General features: G+C 44.7%; 1 protein-coding gene across 3 annotated transcripts in view; it reads right to left on the bottom strand.

Moving 5' to 3' along the window:
- LOC108163215 overlaps positions 1–19,269 on the bottom strand; it is a 147,883-nt gene that overhangs the window by 19,936 nt on the left and 108,678 nt on the right. For all 3 annotated transcript variants that reach the window (XM_017298374.2, XM_033388627.1, XM_033388632.1), the window contains exons 6-10: positions 18,699–19,028; positions 18,507–18,604; positions 16,766–16,905; positions 15,062–15,171; positions 12,902–13,033 (exon numbers count right to left, since the gene is read on the bottom strand). In XM_017298374.2, coding sequence (XP_017153863.1) covers positions 12,902–13,033; positions 15,062–15,171; positions 16,766–16,905; positions 18,507–18,604; positions 18,699–19,028 — 810 coding nt within the window. The remainder of the gene's footprint in view (positions 1–12,901; positions 13,034–15,061; positions 15,172–16,765; positions 16,906–18,506; positions 18,605–18,698; positions 19,029–19,269) is intronic.

Here is a 19,269-nt window from a genome sequence, read left to right as displayed (position 1 = left end):
CGTATCCGCGTTCCAAGCAAGGGAATATTGGTATCTTAATAATTGTAGATCACAACACCAAATTTCATTTCTTATGTCCGCTCAAAAAGTTTACCTCAAGTAAAGTGTGTGACTTCCTAGAAAATATGTTATTTAGTACTTTCGGGGTCCCTGAGACTATACTTACCGATAATGGTTCGCAGTTTGTCTCTGGGAATTTCAAGTCATTTCTTACCAGATTCGGGGTAACTCACCGCTGCACTGCCATATATTCACCGCAAGCCAATGCCAGTGAACGGTTAAACCGATCCGTGTTAGCGGCTATAAGAGCGTACGTCGGCAAAGATCATACTAATTGGGACAACAAGTTACCTGAAATTAGTGCAGCGTTACGAGCCAATATCCATAGAAGCACAGGGTATTCGCCATATTTTCTTGCTTTTGGGCAGAATATGATTCTTAACGGAAAGGATTATGAACTACTTAGACGACTAAATCTCCTATCGGATGACACCAGAGTCGAATATCCAAATGTAGTACAAGTATGTCGACAAGCCGCCCAACAAAAGGTAGCTGAATCACACGAGCAGAATGCGAGGACATACAACTTACGTAGCCGGGTCCGTCAACTTAAAGTCGGAGACGCCGTGTATGCCCGGAATTTTTGTCAGAGCAACGCTTTAAAAAAGTTCAGCGCTAAGCTGGCGCCTGTGTTTATATCAGCCAAGGTTATTCGCCGAGTGGGGACAATGTATTACCAATTAGCTAGCGAAGATAAGAAAAACTTAGGAGTCTATCACTTGAAAGATATTCAGCTTAAACCTTAGTAAATGGCCTTCTTCAGTTTAAGTCTCATTGTGAGAACAATTACGTCTTCAACTGTGGTGTAGGGGCCGGATTAAGGGAACGAGTGTAGAACATCACGGATAAGCATAGTTTTCTTTTGGTAATGCTTAAAAGTACAGAGACATAGTAACTCCGAAAGTGGATCGTAAGCTGCAAGCTTTCCGAAAAGCTTTCTAAAGAGAGTCGGCGCGCAGCGCACGCATTTAAGCGAAAGACGTCACGTTTACCTTGACCCAAGAGAGTAGCGTAGCGTAGGGAGAGCATAGATTAAAAGCTTGCCCAAAAGTTCGCTCAAATGGGCGAAAGATCATCCGATTATGCAGTTTAAATTCCCAACATCATCCGATTATGCAGTTAAAGTTCCTAAGATCATCCGATTATGCAGTTAAAATTCCCCAAATATCATCCGATCTTCGAGCTTTTGGTTCGGTACCGCTTGGCTGAACTTGCAGAAGTTGGGCTGGAGTATTGACAAAGAATCGATTGATTAAAGCGGACGTGTTTGTGCTATACTCGGGAATAAATAAATATATATATATATATGTTTAGCCAACGAACAGTTCTGGCAACTACGCCATACCTCGTGAACCGAGTTCAATAAAGACCCAGAATCAGGAGTAATTAACCAGGAAAGCAGTGTAAAGAAAAGAAAACATAGCTGGTATGTCCGTGATTAATTTGGAAAGTGTTCGTGGTAAAATATATATATATGAATTTGTGTTATAGGACGGCGGCCCGTAGCCACGGTACCGCTCGTGCGATCATCAGTCGCATAGGAGTGCATATACGGTGTGGTCTATGAGAGGAGTGTTGCCGGTGGATTGATAAGACAAGTAGTAAACCCGCGGGAGGCACCGAGCAGCGAAACCTGCAGCTTGACGTTGTCCGTCGAAAGCCTCAACAACCGTGTGGATGCACGGCGAAAACCAAGAGGCGCCTCCGGACCCTTATTTTTGGCGCCGTTGACGCCACCCGTTTATCGAGCCTCCAATGAGAGTGTAGTCCGCAGACCGACGTCAAATTTGATCGGCAACCTGAAGCCCAGCTAAGGAGTTAATTTACCCCATCTTCAAGTGATTTAGCTGCGCCAGCGACACCCAATAATGAACTCGAATTGATTGCATTATTGTTGGATTCTTCCGGAGGCGCAGTCCTACTCAGCCTGGCTGACATGTCTCTCGATCACGGCAATAGAGGACCATAGTTACTCGTGGATGTAACACAAGCCCTTTTTCCTCTAGATTTCATGTAGCAGGCTAAAAACCATTCTCTTTCGTCACACGATGTATACAGTTTTATAGTTAGTTATGTAACACAGCCAACATAATGGTTTTTGGAAACTAATGGGTATGAGAGCAACATTAATTTTCCTTGAGATTACAAAGCAGTACACTCTAGTACGCTCATGTGCACATATACTCGTATTAAATATCTTTTCCTTTCCTTAGAATTATGCACCAACGTCATCATTGAGCTCAACGATCACGAATGGAAAAAGCGGTACTAGACTACCAAAAGCGCTGTGAGTTTGTAAATAAGAACAAGTACATATATGCACTGAGCTGGGAAGTAACCTGCGTGTTACATGTAATTTTCTATTGATATTCCCTTTATAAATCCGTAACCATAATGTATTGGTACCTCTCACCCCTTTAGAATCTGTTACCCATATATGATGGTCATTTTTAAATCTTTATTTTTCTTAATATTTCTTCGCAATTCCTTACTAATATATTAAGCTATCGAGACACAACAAAAATGGATTTAATTATAAGTTAAGAAAACCCCCCCCCCAAGAATTTAGTTATATGATTAGGGATTTATTGAAATATATATATATAATGATATTGATTTTGAAGTACAACCCTAATATGTTCTAAATTCAGTACTCCGCCCTCAGAAAGGCATGATCGAAGTGGTGGGATGATAACTGTTTAACGTTATTCAAGGGTCTATACGGTCAGGTTACCTGTATAGCATAGGTCGGGAGGGTAGAGAAGATAGAGATACTCACTAACACCGGAGTTTCTCATCATTTGAGTAGAGTAATTGATAAGTATGTCCACACTTTCCACAACCAACTTGTTAGTCCCATAACCAATTCCTGGCTCCGGTTAAACCTGGATTCTGTTGTTAGTTTTATGTTTGGTTCTTCTTTTTTTTTATTATTATTTTATTATTTTTAAATGTGCACCTAAAACATTATGCGAGTGTGTGTCAGTATGTGATAGGAGAGAGTAGAACGAACCCCGACAATCCGGCGAGCTTAGTCAGAGCATAGCTAGAGGTGCACACGAAATCTCTTCATACTAGTATGGGTAAACGACAGCTATCCCACACCTGCACGCTACACTTGTTGTTGTTGATTTGGTTTCCTAATTATAATTCTTCAGTTTAATTGAAAACTCCTTACCGGAAGGAGACAGGCAGACCGCACTGCATTAACCGCAAATGGCAAAAGGGAAATTTCAATTAGAATGGAAAAATTGTGCAATTTTCAATGTCTCTCAAATTTTTGCGGTTGGGCTGATTGACTGGCTGACTGATTAATGGATTGATTGACTGACTGACTGTGCCTGCCTGCCTGCTTGCCTGCCTGGGAGTTGGGTGGCCAGGGCCAGGGACAGGGCCACACCCACCCAAGTGTTAAGCTCAAGTGAAAGCATTTCATTTCGCATTAAGCCCGAAGCTTTTCGCTTCGCCCTGGATCCTGTCTGGAGACGGATTCGGCTGCGGATTCCCCCTGGAGAGCCTCGTCTGTGGAGCGCTGCTCTGCTTTGCTCTGTGCCCTGGTATTATTTTATGGCTCGAGCAGGCCAGGCCAGTGGGAGGCTCTGAGTGTTTCTTTTGCGAATTGCATTTCAGCTTGATTTATTTCATTTCATTTCATTTCGCCAATGCAGCAGCGAGTGTCCAGCCGGAGGAGGAGGGCAAACGGAGCCGGCGAACGGGATGAACGATGAGTGGGTGAACGATGTGGAGTGGTGGAGCTAGGGACTACAGCCGGGCTAAAGAAAATTGATGGGAGCGAAAGAAATACGGTTAGCAACATAAGTTGGTTATTACTTGCTGCTTAAAGCCAATGGCCCTGGCCCTGGCCCTGGCCCTGGCACTGAACCTGCCCCACAGCCCATGGATTGAAAGGGTCTGCACTCAAAGAAACCCCACTGAAGCCCTTGTAATCCTGTGGAATAAGGTAAACCGAAATGCGAATGAAAGACCACAGAAGAAAATCTTAACGCACAGATTATAAGCCACCTAAATATTTGCCAATGGAATACAATAAATGAATAATATATAGAGGAGGATATCCATTATATCACCTTGCTTTCAAATACAATAACAACGCACGAACTGCTTAATATAGTAACTGAATTAAATCTTGATTGTGTGTGTTGTGGATAACAGAACAAGTGCAAAAAGTGTTCGGATTTGATACCGATAACACTAGAGGACTAGAGGATTCAAAAACGATGTAGATTGAAGACATACATATATGACATAAGTACATATATGAAGTTGGCAATGTGGTACATAGGGTATAATGGTATAGGGTTTTACTCTATTGTGCACCACTGACCATAATCTATGGATTATTGGCTAATATTGGACGTATGAGTAAATATAAATGATCGAAACATGTATGAATAATAGTAGTTGCACATGAAGGAACAGATTGAACGGACGGATGAATGATAGAGCCCCGAAAGGAAGCAAGGACGAGGGAATGGACAGATACAAGAATGAGAGGATGGGCAGAAAGATTAAGGGACTTATAAATGAATAAAAAGATGCATATGCAAATGGTTGAAGGAAATACGAAAAAGATTAGTGAACGATTAAATTGATGCCTGAACAAATAAAACATATGGTCTTATATGGTAGCATTACAATATTTACAGAACTAAAGAATAATCCGAGGCTCGCTTTAATCTATAGATAAGAAAACAGAAAGAAGATCCAGCTCCGGATCATAAAAACGCAAGATTATGATTGGGGCCCTTCAGAGTGCGGTGTGCAGAAACGTTTTCCACTTTCCCGCAAGTGTATTCGAGTGTATTTCGAGTATTCGATTTATTCTCCAAGTGTACACCACTCGTCACTCTGCTCGGGCATCCTCATGTGTGTATCTGTGTGTGGCTCCCTGTGCCCGAGTGTGAGTGGATGAGCGAGAATTCGCTTCAGTTTCAAATAAAATATTGCATTTCCCCAATGCATGACATGGCTCTGGCTCTGGTTCTGGTTGTGCTTCTGCTTCTGCTTCTGGTCTTGGTCGTGGTTCTGGCTGCGCTTGAAGGCTCTGCCTTAGACATAGCCTCCAGCTGGGGGCAGATAAGCCAAGCATCCAGGTCCGAGCATCCCATCCGATTCCCATCCCATTCTTCTCGAGTCCCTCAACGGCACGCATGAGCTGCGCGCCTGGCGGAAATGGCAGTTTTTCCATTACGACTGCCAGGCAACGCTCTGGGGGGGCTCTTCAACTGGCCGACACTTGGCGGCGGTCTTGGTGAGTGCCCTGGCTCTCCTCCTGGCTGCCACTGCCACTGCCACTGCCACTGCCTTGGCTCCTTGTAGCCCGCGTATTACTTAATTTTTATGAAATATGAAACATGCAACAACAACTTGCAGCCGAAGCAGCAGCGACAGTTGCACTTAGGCGGGGTCTGGGTCTGGAGTCGGGAAAACAATGAGAAGTGCCATCAAATTTAGCTAAATTGCACTCTCAGCTGAGCTTGAAATAATAAAACACGCCATGGCTGATGCCCTGCGGAGTCAGGGTACACTGCGTGTTACCCTATACAGAAGACAGTCGGGTTCGGGCTGGTCCCATCCTGTGGCGATGGAAAATTGTGACAGCGGGCGGTTGAGTTTGGAATTAGCCCGGCCCAGAAGGTGGCTGGCTCTTGAGACTTAAAGATCTGGGACCAAAAAGAATGACTCGAAAGCCACCCTGAACAAATCGTGTTCTAAAGAAACGTTTGTTACTTACTATCTATGAATACTGTCACAAACCACAAGCAAAAGTTGTGAATATCTGTCCGATTATATTAGGACTATTTAATGAATCAGACAACCCCCAAGAGGCGGACTGATCTGATCCACAGGCAACGAAAGACTTTTGCCATTCCAAAGCAGAGCTGAGACCTGACAGGGCCAACTAGTTGGCTGAGACTGAGACTCCCCGGAGCTGCAATAAAAACTATGGATATGCATGCCCTGGCTGTCATTCTAAAGCAGTTTATCTTGAGGGAGAGAGCGCTCAGTTAGGTGGGAAGCGCCATGGCAATGGCTGGTGGTGGGATATCAGGATATCACTACAATGATTCGCTTCGTTTGCCTTTCGCCATGCCATCGCTGGTACTGGTACTGGTTGTAGCATCAGCAGAAATGGAACCAAAGCGAGAAGACGGAGCAGAGGAGCCGAGGAACGCTGGGTGCAAGAAAGGTTGGATGGGAGCAAGGGAGCACCAACAGAGCAAGTCGTTGCCATTGCTTAAATGGCAACACTAAAATGCCACTCAAGGCAATGTTGTATATGTCGGTGGGTGTATGTGTGTGTGTATCTATGGTGGCAAGGGCAAATATGCATTGCGGTTGTTACCAAATTGCATGCAGTTATGGCAAGCGCCTCGCCAAGGATGCGGCCGAGACATGGCAGCGCCCAAATGCATCTCCAGCTTCCTCCTGGCTTCCTTATGGGTGCGGTGTGATGCTGCTGTGGGGTGCGGTGCTGCTCTGCGGTGCGGTGTGGTGCGAGGTGCGCTTGAGGATGAATTGAAGTGATGAGATTTTCCCCGAGTTTTCACTAAAATCCCATTGGGGACTAGCTGGCAAATTGCAGCTTTGCACATTTATCAACACAAATACAAGAGCAAAAATAACAACAACAACAAAAAGAATTGAAGGACAAGAAAGCAAATTGAATTGAGAATAAGATGAAGATGAAAATGGAAGAGCGAGTGCTAAGGAGTGATAACACTTTAGGACAGTAAACCATGCTAGAACAGAGCTCTGAATACCTTGAACCACTTGAAGATGATCCCCAATTCATACCTTGCTGTAGATTCTAAAAAATAACTTCACTAAGTATTAGATACGATACCGATCTACAGGAGAGGCGTCACAATCCGATTGTGATTACAGCCAGAATAAATAAATCACTCAACCCTTTCGGGCAACCCTCGTCGGGCTCCCGAAAAATAAGGAAAGCAAAGAAAGAGGAAAGAAATTGCATCCTTTCTCGCTGATTTCGAGTGTGCACGAGTGAGCGGAAATACTTTTCTGCTTATCTACATGCTAAAATCTAAGTGGCAACAGCAAAATTCTGCGAACAAGAAGCTCTGAGGGTCGAAAAGTAGCTGCTCCTCCACTAAAAAGAACCCCCTCTCTCCGCCCCCATCCCCAAGAACGGGGCCATTGCCAAAATACAAGGCGCTGGTCCAGGGGGGTACGAGTATACGTAAAGTATTCAAGTGGAATATGAAAATAAGTTTTATTATATGTGCGAATGCTATCCTATCACTCTTTTCCCATCCCCATCCCCATCCCCGTCCCCACTATTTCGTTTGGGTTTTTTTCTGTATTTTCTTTGGCCATTTTTTATACATATTTGCCGGACGCCATTTGGTGGGCAGATGGGCAGATGGGATATTAAAGTGCTTGCCCCGGACCTCAGGGCTCCAGCTAGAGCTACAGTTCGATTGCTGAATGATTTTATCAAATCTGCTGACGTTGAATTGATTCGATTCGATCCGATTCGATTTGATTTGATGTGCGCTTTGTGCAAATTTATGTGCTGCGCTGCAGTTTCATAAGCGCGAGAGCCTGGTAATAAAAGACGAATCTTAACCCATTCGCCCCCCTTCTATTGGTCTTAGTCCGCTTTTGCCGTTTATTGATGGCATAATTTTCGAACGGCCCAGAACCGTTTGAGGGTCGATGGCGCTTAAGTGGGGGCTGAAAGGTGCGCAGGCATCCTCCCAGTCCCTGCCCCTGCCCCTGCCACCACCGTCTCCCAATTCCATTTCCATTCCTATCAACATCATCATCATCCCCACTTGCACCACCACCTACGCAGCCTCCGCCACCACTCCATCAAGCATCATCTAGCACTCGAGGCGATAATCAGATTGAGGCTCGTGAACCTGCCGTAGCCGTAGCCGTTGCCGTAGCTCAGGTGAGTAAACAGTAGGGCTGATTGTGTCAAAAAGCAAACAAAAAATTCCTTCACCAACGAACAAACGATTTCCTGATAATTCTGAGGCACATACATATGTAGAAGAATTTAGAGATTTTACTTAATAATGACAGTTTTGGTACCTACGTAGTTCTATGTTTTGTGGCTGCTCAGTGACGTAGGGATATCTGCATCATTGACTACCTTATAAGCTATCTTTCTTTCATTAGCCGAGCCACAAATTGTCCAAATAAACAAATATATGTATATGGAAGTTGGAAAGCAGCCGAAACACACACAGATATCCTATCCAATTATGCAGACCAAAGTCAGTGCAGCTATTCACCTTGTTCGAGGCCCCAAAGTAAGATATGCATGCCATACAAATTGAGTTCACATTATGCCGTAGACCCGTGGCCAGGAGCCCATTGTTGCCGCCTCGCTCGATTGTTCGCACCGGGCCATTGTGCGGCGTCAGCGGACGCGGCTGTTTTACAATTTAGCTGGAACATGCTTTGACTGCTTTGTCTGCCTGCTGCCTGGCACCATCAGCCATGAAGCATCGGTCCGACAGGCAGAAAGGGAGCCGACACGGCAACCTGCAACCCGCAAGCTGCAACCCGCAACCCCCAGCCCGCAACCGACGTCAATCCGTGCCCGCGTCGCGTCGCGTCGTCGTCCTGCTTTTGGCCTTTTGGTTTCCAATAGCCCAATAGAGCATTGCGTATACGCCTCTCAGTCTAGGCGAAAATGAATGGGAGGCGGGGTTCATTATTAAATTACATACTTCACTGAACAGCGAGCCGATAACATCCCGAGCTGTGAGCCCGAATCAGAATCAGAATCCAAACCAAAACCAGAAATGTTGATCAACGATGACACATGCCCACTAACGCATGCGAAAAATGCATGAAACACGGATCTTAGTGCGCCGAAAGGTAGATGCTCTTAAAGTTCGTTTGGGGATACATATAGTGCTATTCTATATCCCATAGTGGGTTCTACATTACAGATGAAGAACCCAATTAGAGCTGAGAATATACTTAATCATCCGACTTTATCGGATAGTACTGCATCCACTAAATACATATGCACTATATAAAAACAGCACATACATAATTGGTGTGGTCATCGCTGGCAGGTGAGATACTCTCGAATATCTGTGTGTGAAATGTGTGTGAGAGTGTGATAATGACTGTGGAGAGGCGGCGGTAGACGGATTAATTGAATAGTCCCACACCTCACGCTATTAAATTAAGTATGAAGTGTTTTTTATTGTTGTTTTTTTTTTTATTCGTGAAATATTAATTCATTCACATACAATTAACGATGGGAAACCATTGAGGTGGAAGTGGAAGAGCACACATAATCGATTATGTGGCCGTTGACACGACTTCTCGACCTCTTCTAAAAACCCAACAACCTGTTCGAAGTTTTGTTTGTGGCTTGTCAGGAAAGTTCAAGCATCTTCTTGGTTATTCATAGCTGTGGCCAGAGCCAGAGTATTGATGCCAGAGGATTGTTTTTGCTATTCTTAGCAAATGGAATTATAAATATGGAAGTCGGGCTTGGGCTTGGGCTTGGGCTTGGGCTTTGGCCACCAGGATGGCCACCACCAGATGACTTACAGCTGGACTCGTTCCTCTTGTTTGGCCCTTTCTGTTTGGGAATAAAGTTTCATCTACTGTCGACATCAATATCCAGGGAACCTCTCCCATCGGCTGTTGTCAAGTCTCTGGTTGCCCAGGCAAAAGTCATTTCATTTTCATTTCATCTCTCATGGTATCTCATGGTATTTCCTGGTACTCGTGACTCTGAGTCCCCTGGGGGTCATATTGAAGCATCAATTTTGACATTGACTTTGCCCAACATTTTTTGGGGGGAATGAGGCATGCGATGGCATGCCATGCCCGGGGGTGGAGCAGTGGTTTCAGTGGTTCCAATGGTTCAATGCTTTGGTGGCCAAATTGAATATCATTGTGGCAAGAACGAGAGACGAAAACGAAAGCGGGAATGAGTTGAACAGCCAAAAAACGAAAGACCGAAAGAAACGAAGCAAAATGGTTTGGCGACTCCTTCTTTTTGCTCTCTGCTACGCGAGTTAATTAAGTATCTGTGTGCCTGTGTCTGTCTCTGTCTGTGTCTCCTTGCCTGTGCGTTGGGCGTTTGTATTTGGATCTGTCCAAGCGGATGTGGCCAGAGGCGGTCGGGCGGATGGAGGCATGGTCATATATTTATAGACGCGGTCTGCTGCTTGATTAAACAGACTCGACTCTCGACGCGCCTCGACACGATTCGACTCGACTCGACGCTGTATCTGTATGTGTTTGCTGTTTGCTCTTAGCTTTTTGCTGTTGGATGGCCGCGGGTCGCATAGATATGAGAGCGTGTCACACGACTCACGTGACACGTTTGACACGATCGATATTGAATTTGGATAAATCGTTAGTTAAATTCCTTTTAATCGAATACTCCTCTTGGATTAATGAGAGCATGTCAGGCCATTCTTCGTTAGTCTCCTCTGGAGATGGGCAATCTCTTAAGAGATAGTTTTCTAACATTAATAGAGGACTCCTCTGTGGTGACGCACTCTCTGCTGTACAGAGAAGAGCATTCCAGACAAGTGAAAGCTGAGAGGAAGTGGGCATGGAAGAGACTCCTCGCGCCACTTTCTCCAGACATCTTTTGCGCATTCAACTGACAAATTTCATTTGTATTGATTAGTCAACTTGAGTTTTGGGTATCCATCCGCCATCCTCCCTCTGTATATGGGCGGGGGCTGCTTTCGGTCCAACCACCGCGGGCACAGCGTCGGAGTCAGAGTCAGAGCCAGAGCCAAAGTCTATTTTACATTTCAAAGTGTCAGATGCCATTAGAATTGCCGAGATATGTTCCTTCCTTCCGATGTTCCTTCCCCGATGTGGGCACAGGGAGGAATCCGTATTTTCGGGGGAATCGTGGGGAGGCATCTGCATGTCTATTACATTCTTGGCAGCAGCGCAAGACCCAGACAGTGCGTGAGAAATGTGTGCTGCCGTCTCCCCGTGTACATCGCTGTATCGCGCTGTATCAGACAAGGCGACAAGATTCCTATCACGCTGCATATTATTGTTTTACTAATGTCGTCAGTGGCTGAGGCATGCCCCAGCACCCAGGAGACCACCCTACTTTTCGAAAGGCTGTGATCATCCCTCCTCTATCCGAACTGTATCAATGATTTTGTAGCCCACTTAATGCACTTGTGCCTTGTTTGCACCGGCACAGACACAGAAACAGATGCCCAAGCACATTGGGGCTTCGCTTCGCTAATTGAGATTGTAATACTCGCATTCAAGTGGTTTAATTAGGTGGTGGCCAGGGCCAGAAAGGAATGCTTCAAATTACCATTACAACAACTATTCATAACCAATATGAATCATTAGCGAGGCTTCGGTTGAGGGCAGTTAAGCAGAAGCAATAAACCTACTCTGCGCTGAATGGTTCTTGATCGAACTCCAAGAACGAGCCAATGGACGGCATGCTGCACTTGACACTTGCAGCCAGTCGACTGGAAGCCTATTCCAAATGAAAAGAATAGATGACGAGTGCTGAAACTACAATGCTGAATGCGGATAAGTGGGATTTTGTCTTCAGGTCACTATGCACAATGGTTGAAAGTTCCCCTCTAGAACATTGTGGTTTTTCTTGAAGATAGTTGAAGATAGAGACCGGGTCCTAGAAAGGGATCCTAGAATTGATATCTCTTCTTGTATATAATCTCCGTAGTGCTGGGACCCCTTGGGGTGCCTGTAACCCAAACGGAACTTTGGCTTCTGTTATCCCCCGATGCTGGAATCTCAGCGCTGAAGCTGCTCATTTCAATACCCAATATTCTTCTCTGAACGACATCTAAATGGAACTTATTGACTAATTGTCAATTATACCAATTGTCATGCGTTGATTTTCGTTGCAGCTTTGTTCTCCGTCTGTCAATCGCAGTGCGGTACAAATTCCTGATTTCTGATTTCTGATTCCTGATTCTGGGACTGGTTCTGATTCTGATTCAGTTGTCAAACAGTCAACGCATGTAAAATTATGTTTACATATGCAAAATGAGTTTATCAGATATACATACATGCAGACATACAATGCACATACATAGGTACAGATGTACAGATGTATGTACATAAATAGACGGTGCATGTTAAATCATCTGGAAGGCCATCGAAAACGCATTGTTCAAGTAAATTATTTAACTGCTGCTGCTTCTGCGGCTACTGTGGAGCGTACTTCACTGGAGGGCCATTTAAGGTGCAAATTGTTGTATTTTTTTTGTTTTTTCATAATTGAGCCATAAAAATACATATTTCTTGTCACAAGCAGATTTGTTTTCGGGCTTTTTTCCGGTGCACTTAGACCTACATTTTAAGTACTTTCAAGTCTCTATTTTCTATATATGTATGTATATATTTATGGCTGTGTGTGTGTGTGTGTGTGTTTTTGGGAATGGTGTGCGTGCATTCGAAATGCATTTGAACATTTTGGGCAATATATATGTGGGTACGTTTACGTTTCTAATACTAAACTAAAAAAAAGAGTCGAAAAAAATGTTCATTTTGCTGCAATGCACTTCACTCAATGGGCAACATTTAAAGGACTATTCTAGGGGTGGGGGGGGGGGGGGTGTGGTTATCGGGGTTTGGTTATCGGGAGGTTGTTTTTGGGTGGCATTGGACAAGCACACAACGAGCGACAGCGAGCAAAAGAGAGAGAGAGAGAGAGCGAGCGAGCGGCAGGCTGGGGTTTGGGGCTTGGGGCTTGGGCTAGGGGTTGGGGGTTGGGTGGATGTTTTTGGGTAGCGGCGGGGCACGCGCGAGAAAATTCTAAAGTTTCGTAAAAGTAAAGTTTCACAGTACTTACGCGAATTATCTTCTGATCACGTATTATCTTGCGTATGCAATTGACGATGAACGTAATGACCATTCCGCCAAGTATCAGGCCAAACACAATCACAATGATTACCACATGCTCCGATTGACCAGCCGTTTCGCCCTGCAAAGAGAGAGGAGAGCGACGTTTAATTGCCATTTTAATTACATTATCAAATTACCAAGCCAAGCCAAGCCAAGTCGGTCGGTAATGGCTGTCCAAGTCTAGAGAACTCCAAATGCTCTCACCGTGTAGTTAAATAAGTTGTCGGTCGGCTAGGCAAATTCTGAGCTCAATAGAGACCTATTCTCCCCCCTGCTCAAGTGATATTTGCATTCATGAATCAGAGGAATTTACTGAAGGACAAACCTAGTCTTGGGGCCCAACCCATGGAACTCTCTGTGGTAAGTGTATCTAATTGGAATTGTTATCACACCACATTTCGGGGGGCCTCGTGTGTCCATCACTTTCTCCATAAACACGCACACGCATGCATATATGCACTGTGTGTGTATATGCTTGTCTTCAGACTGGATATTCTGGTATAATCATTGGACGTCTTTGATGCGTAGCGCCGTCATCATAAATTACACCACACGCCAAGTATTATACTCAGCAGAAATTCTCGGCCAATTTTAATGTTGGCCAATTAAATAAACATAACATGTGCATGCGCTTCATTGGGCATTTGATGGAAATATGCCCCAGTATCGACAGACAAACGCACAAGCACACGGGTGGTTGGCATCGTTTGAGCAAATTAGAAATCATAAACTAAAATCAGGGAATTGCATATCAAAAAATAAAACCTACAAGCCCACGATCCGATAACGAAAATGGAACCAGCCCACTGCAGGCCCATTGCAATTACATCTAATATTTGCCATAATTATAAAATCATTTCAACGGGCAAATACTCGTATCATTTTTGGTGTAAATTCCAAATTTGTTTTAGGTTCACCGCAAAACGAAAAAAAAAACATGTATTCAGAATAGACATATTTTGCACAAATTAAATGGAGAGATTCGACCGAAATTCAATGGAATTTTATAGAAAATTTGTGAAATTTAATCAACTAATTGGATGAACGGTACGGCACGGCACGCAGGAATGTATATTCCGATTCGTTCTTTGATTTTCGACTATTGCTGTACCACGAAATGGGGCAAATACGAGTATTTAGGTGGAGAGTGCCAGGCAACAAATTAATGATAAATTCTTCGACAGTTGCAATATAAACACACGAGTATTATGATATTATATTATGATTTAAATACAAACTGTCCTATCTGCAAATAGTGGGTTGTTTGATTCAAATGCAAATCGATGTATTATCAAATGGAATTTCATTCAATATTTATGTGCTTAAAATCTTCTGCAGATAATCTACTTTACTGTAGATTTAGTTAGATTGGCACTTCTTGGATGGTTATCGATCCGCTAGACCGTTTTTTTCCTCGTTTTTCTTGTATGTGAAGTGAACGTTCTGCGAGTGTTTCCCCCGTTTACGAGTGGATTTTTCTGTAAGAAGGATTTACGAGTTCATTTCTGTGCTGTGCCGGTGAGGGGAAGGAAAAAGGCTATGGCTAAGATGGAGCTGCATGAATCATTCCCTGTGATGTCGGTCGGTCGGTCGGTCGGTCGGTCGGTCGGTCGGTCGGTCGGTCGGTCGGTCGGTAGGTCTGACTTTATCAAATCTGATGATCTAATGCGTTGATGCTCAACTTTCGCTCTGGCTCGGCTCCCTGCAAATAACTGTTATTTACAGCTAACGAACAGTGGAGTTCCAGCTAAAGCTTTCCTGTAATACAAACCTCAAACTTTGCCAAACAAAACTTATTTGACCAACTTTGTGTTTGTGCATGCATGCCCTGTGAGTGTGTGAGCGTATGTGACTGAGTGTTTGCTCGTTTCTATATGTGTGTGTGTGTGTGTGTGTGTGTCTGCATGTGTTTGTACGTGAGTGCTTTTGGGTGTTGGCATCATCGGCGTGTTGAGCATACTTATAATGAGAGGAGGGATCGGCCCAGAAGTCGGGGTCGGGTTTTGCCTATAATTAGATGCACGTACAACGCTTTGCCCCACATCCAGAAGCCCCTCAATTCGTGTGTGTGTGTGTGTGTGTGTGTGCTAGTAGGCGTGGCACTTACCGTACAGCTCTCCTCATCCCATCGAAATTTACAATTGTCTAGGCCATTACATTCCAAATCCTTTGATATGCAGGTCGCGTCCTCGCAATCGTATTCGTCCTCGGTGCAGGCTGTCGGAGCGGGACCCCAAAAACATTGCAACAGAGTGGGCGAGAGGGAGGGGGAGAAAGAGAGACAGTTGTAGAGTTAGAGAAAGTTGTAAAAAATTTGGCACAAAATGGCAGTTAAAGTGAGAAAGAATCTGAGAGAATGGGACAGAATGGGGCAAGCAATGGGAGTGTGTGTGAGTGAGTGTGTGTGTGTGTGTTTGTTTGTGTGAAAGAAAGAACAGTGCCAAAATGGCAATCAAAGCACCAATCGCACTGTGGAATGGACAATTGATTTCAATTGAAATGGTTTTACACCCGAAACTTCGCGAAGGTGGGTGTAAAAGGCCTCATGAAATTGGTATTGACACTCAAACTCTCTGTTAAATGGCCAATTCAAAGCAATTCCATACCGAAAGGGTCAGCATTGATTGAACGTGATATCCACACTTTCTTGTTTCGCGGTAATAAATAATGAAATAGGCTTTATTTCTGTACCCTGTCCTGTCTGTTTCCTTTTTAATGCCAGCGGAATTTAATTGTAATAATACTTTTAATTGAATTGAGATTTCAATTAGACATTCAGTCTTTATTAATTGAAAATTATCAAACTACTGCTGATTAATTCATTTGAGTAAAAATACCAATAAAGCCTTTTGGCTCCAACAGGAATTTTCGCTCGGATTCAATTGGATTAATTCCAGTTTCGATTCCACGACGACTGCGACTCAGTGTCGATTCACTTTAGATGACTGACACTATTTGTTCACCTCCGATTCAATTCGACTTGATTTGAGTTACATTTTCTATCAATTTCTGGTTTCGAATTGATGGAATTCTCCATGTTGCCAGTCCACAGTGCAGTGCAGTGCAGGACATGGAAAAGTCGGTAAAGCAACGATGGGCGATGGGCGAGGGACGATGGACGAGGGACGTGGAAAACCACAGGGCAAATGCACGTAATCTCGAACATAAATCGCTCAGGCAACAACAATAATTGCCGATGCTGGCAGTAGTGCTTGTACTCCATCCAGAGACACAGATACACAGGCAGCAGATGGATCTGGAGGTGTAGATGGTAGATGGACCTCGAGAATTCGAAGGAGTCGTCGTCTGGCTTCTGCCGAAAAGTAAACAATGCTGGCCCGAGGACAAAGGACAATCGTTGAATGACAAAAGAGTGCTTAGCCTTTGCCTTTGGCAACTGGCGGCAATCACGCAGAACCCTGTGCGCCAAACAAACAGACAGACAGACACACGGACACACAGACACACGGACAGACAGACAGGCAGGCGGAAAGATAGATAGATAGATAGATAGACAGGGTGATCGGGGGGATATGGTGGATGACAGAGTCAGATAGTTGGTTAGACAAGCGACTTCCACTTTTAGCCTCTGTTTTCGGCCTCGTACTGGTTCATGGGACTGCCAAATGGGCAGCCGAAAAATGCTGGGGGGGGAGGGGAGGCCAGTGCCACATCGGGATTTGGGGTGAGCTTAGCACCGGATTGCCCCAAGGATTTCGGTCATGCCTTTGTACTTTTCGCCCGAGCATTTGTTGCCAATTCAGGGGGATTTGCCATCATCAAAGCAGCAGCCAGGCTGGCAAGGACTTACCAGCTCCACGGTCCCGAAACGCGGTGTACAGAATGCCGAATGTCGAATTGATAGCGATTTGATCTGCGTAGAAACGCAAGTGCAAAATGTTTGATTCCGCCGTAATGCTCTCGCCCGCCGACCCGCAAAAGTTTTTCACCCTGTAAAAGACACAAAAACAAAGAAAATTAGTTGCTATAATTGATGGTAGCTTTTAGCGGGGAAACGCTTGTTCTCTGCAAAAATTTAAGGAAAGTTTCAATGAAAATATACGTATACGTAATATTTATGAACTATTTTGTGTGGGTTTTCCCATAAAGCATAAAGTCAACTGATGACATCCTGGATCAATTCGATACCCCTTCAACGAAGCCCTACCATCCAAAGAAGCCCCAGAAACCCTGCGTCCTCGTGGAACAAACAGTAAGTCAGCAATCGGATTGGAATATGAGGATATTCGGGGAGAAAACTTGTTTTGTCGTTACCAGAATTTGGAAAATAACCCAGAATTGCAGAAAATATTCTGTGGAACAATGTAACTTTACGATGTATCCGGCTTGCTTCACACAAATTTTACTGTACTGCCCTGAAATGGAAAGTGTTCTATCAAGCTAAGTGTTTCCTTTCTGGAGGTTATCTATAGACAATTTAATTCGTTTTAAATAGAAGGAAATGCTTATAAAAATAATGTTTTTCCTCCAGTGGTTTATTTCAACGTTTTAGAGTGAGTTCCTCAGCCAAATTCAGTCACTGGCCATATATTGTAATTTTGGTAAATATTTTCGCATCGATACCAGATACGTAATCGATAAATAAATAATTTATAATATAGCTTAAATGATGGCGTTCACTGAGTATGGTATTTATGTTCATTCGTTCGTTCATTTGGTGGCCATTGGCGTTGCCATCGTCGTTGCCGTTGGCTGTCTGCTGTTCCTGCTGCTTCTTTTGGCGCATTTCACGCTTTGCTGACATTTTCTGTGGCTGCCCTGCCCCAGAAAGTATGCTACGAAATGTTGGCTCGTGTGTGGGTGGCTGCCACCCGTCGTGTGCGATAAATTGTTACGAAAAATGAATTTAAATGAAAGCTGAACGGACGAGCGACAGGCACAGGAGCAGCAGCCACAGGAGCAGCAGCACCAGTGGCAAAGGCATCAAATCAATGGCCATGGCTGACGAAAAAGACAGAAAAGCTTCTGCTTCAACCTTTCTCCCCGTCGAGTGCTACCATTTTCCATTTCGCCTTTTTCCTTTTCGCATTTTCCGAGAGCTGAAAACGCCAGTCAATCAATTTGAGTGTTGTGCCGAGCATCTGTAGCAGCAACAAGTGGAAATGTATTGGCGCGTTAAAAGCGGATGTCAATGCGTGTCGAAGATGGAGCCAGGCAGCCAGCCAGCCAGACAGACAGGACGCCATCCAGCCAGCCATTGGGCAGGGCAGGGCAGGGCAGGACATGGCAGGGCAGGGATGTACGAGTCAAAGGCGCCCACCACTTCCGCTGGCGTACAGTTTACTTTTGGCCGGTAATAAATTGAAAATTTAACTGGGCTTTGATCTCTCGCTTTTTGGCAATGCGGAAATTGGTTTGTGGCACTGCGTATACGTATACATATATCCGGCCGCTCTACCGCGGTACTCCAAAAGCAATTTGACAGTGTTGTAAAACGCAGCAAAATCTGATTAACCTTTCAGATACGATGTACGAAGTACGAGGAACGAGAATTCCCACAGTCAAGGAGGAGGCAGGTAAAAGTCTCTCACCTCAATGGCATCACTGTTTGCTCGGGGAATATGTCCAGAAAGTTTGTCTCGCAATCGTTCGGCTTGCTCAGCTTAAAGTCCAAAAATTTGAGGAAAATCTGAGGAAAAGAGCAAGTGCAAGGAGGCCCCATTAAATGCTGATGGAATACACAAGTACCAGTGCGATTAGATATTGGGTCTGCACAAACTCACCTTCCAGTTCTCTTTGACCTGAATGCGCCAAATGCAGTCCAGGGCTATCTTGTTGCGGATGACCTGCTCCCTAATGTCCGCCGGAACATCCGTGGAGTTGATGAACCCCTCGTAGCCATCCTTCTCGATGGTGCAGTTGAGGTCGGTGCTGGGGGCCTCGCGGTTCCGATCGAGGTACTCGTAAACGGCACTGAAGCCGGTGTACTCGATGGTCTCGTCCGAGTGAAAGTGCAACCACAGATAGCGCTCCTTGGAGGTGATTTCCGGGGGGAAATCGGTGCCACAGTACTTGCCAATCAGCGTGGAGAAGCCGTACTGTCCGTCGCGTATCTGCAAGAATTTAGCTTTAGATCTCAGCAAGGCGAGATGGCAAATCTCAAACAGTTTGTCTTGGCCTAAGCCGCTTTGGCAGTTGGCAAGAGCGACTTGGCCTGAAACTGAAACATAGACTGAGACTGAGACTGAGACTCTGGCTGCTTGGCTGTTGGTTATGGCACACGGCATTCAAATCTGGCTTACGACTTGCCGGCAACGGCAAAGGCAATGGCAACGGCTATGGCTATGGCAACGA

This window comes from Drosophila miranda, chromosome XL (assembly GCF_003369915.1).
Source record: "Drosophila miranda strain MSH22 chromosome XL, D.miranda_PacBio2.1, whole genome shotgun sequence".
NCBI classification, from domain to species: domain Eukaryota; kingdom Metazoa; phylum Arthropoda; class Insecta; order Diptera; family Drosophilidae; genus Drosophila; species Drosophila miranda.
The sequence above is the reverse complement of the archived record's forward strand: the minus strand, read 5'-3'. Positions and strand labels throughout refer to the sequence as shown.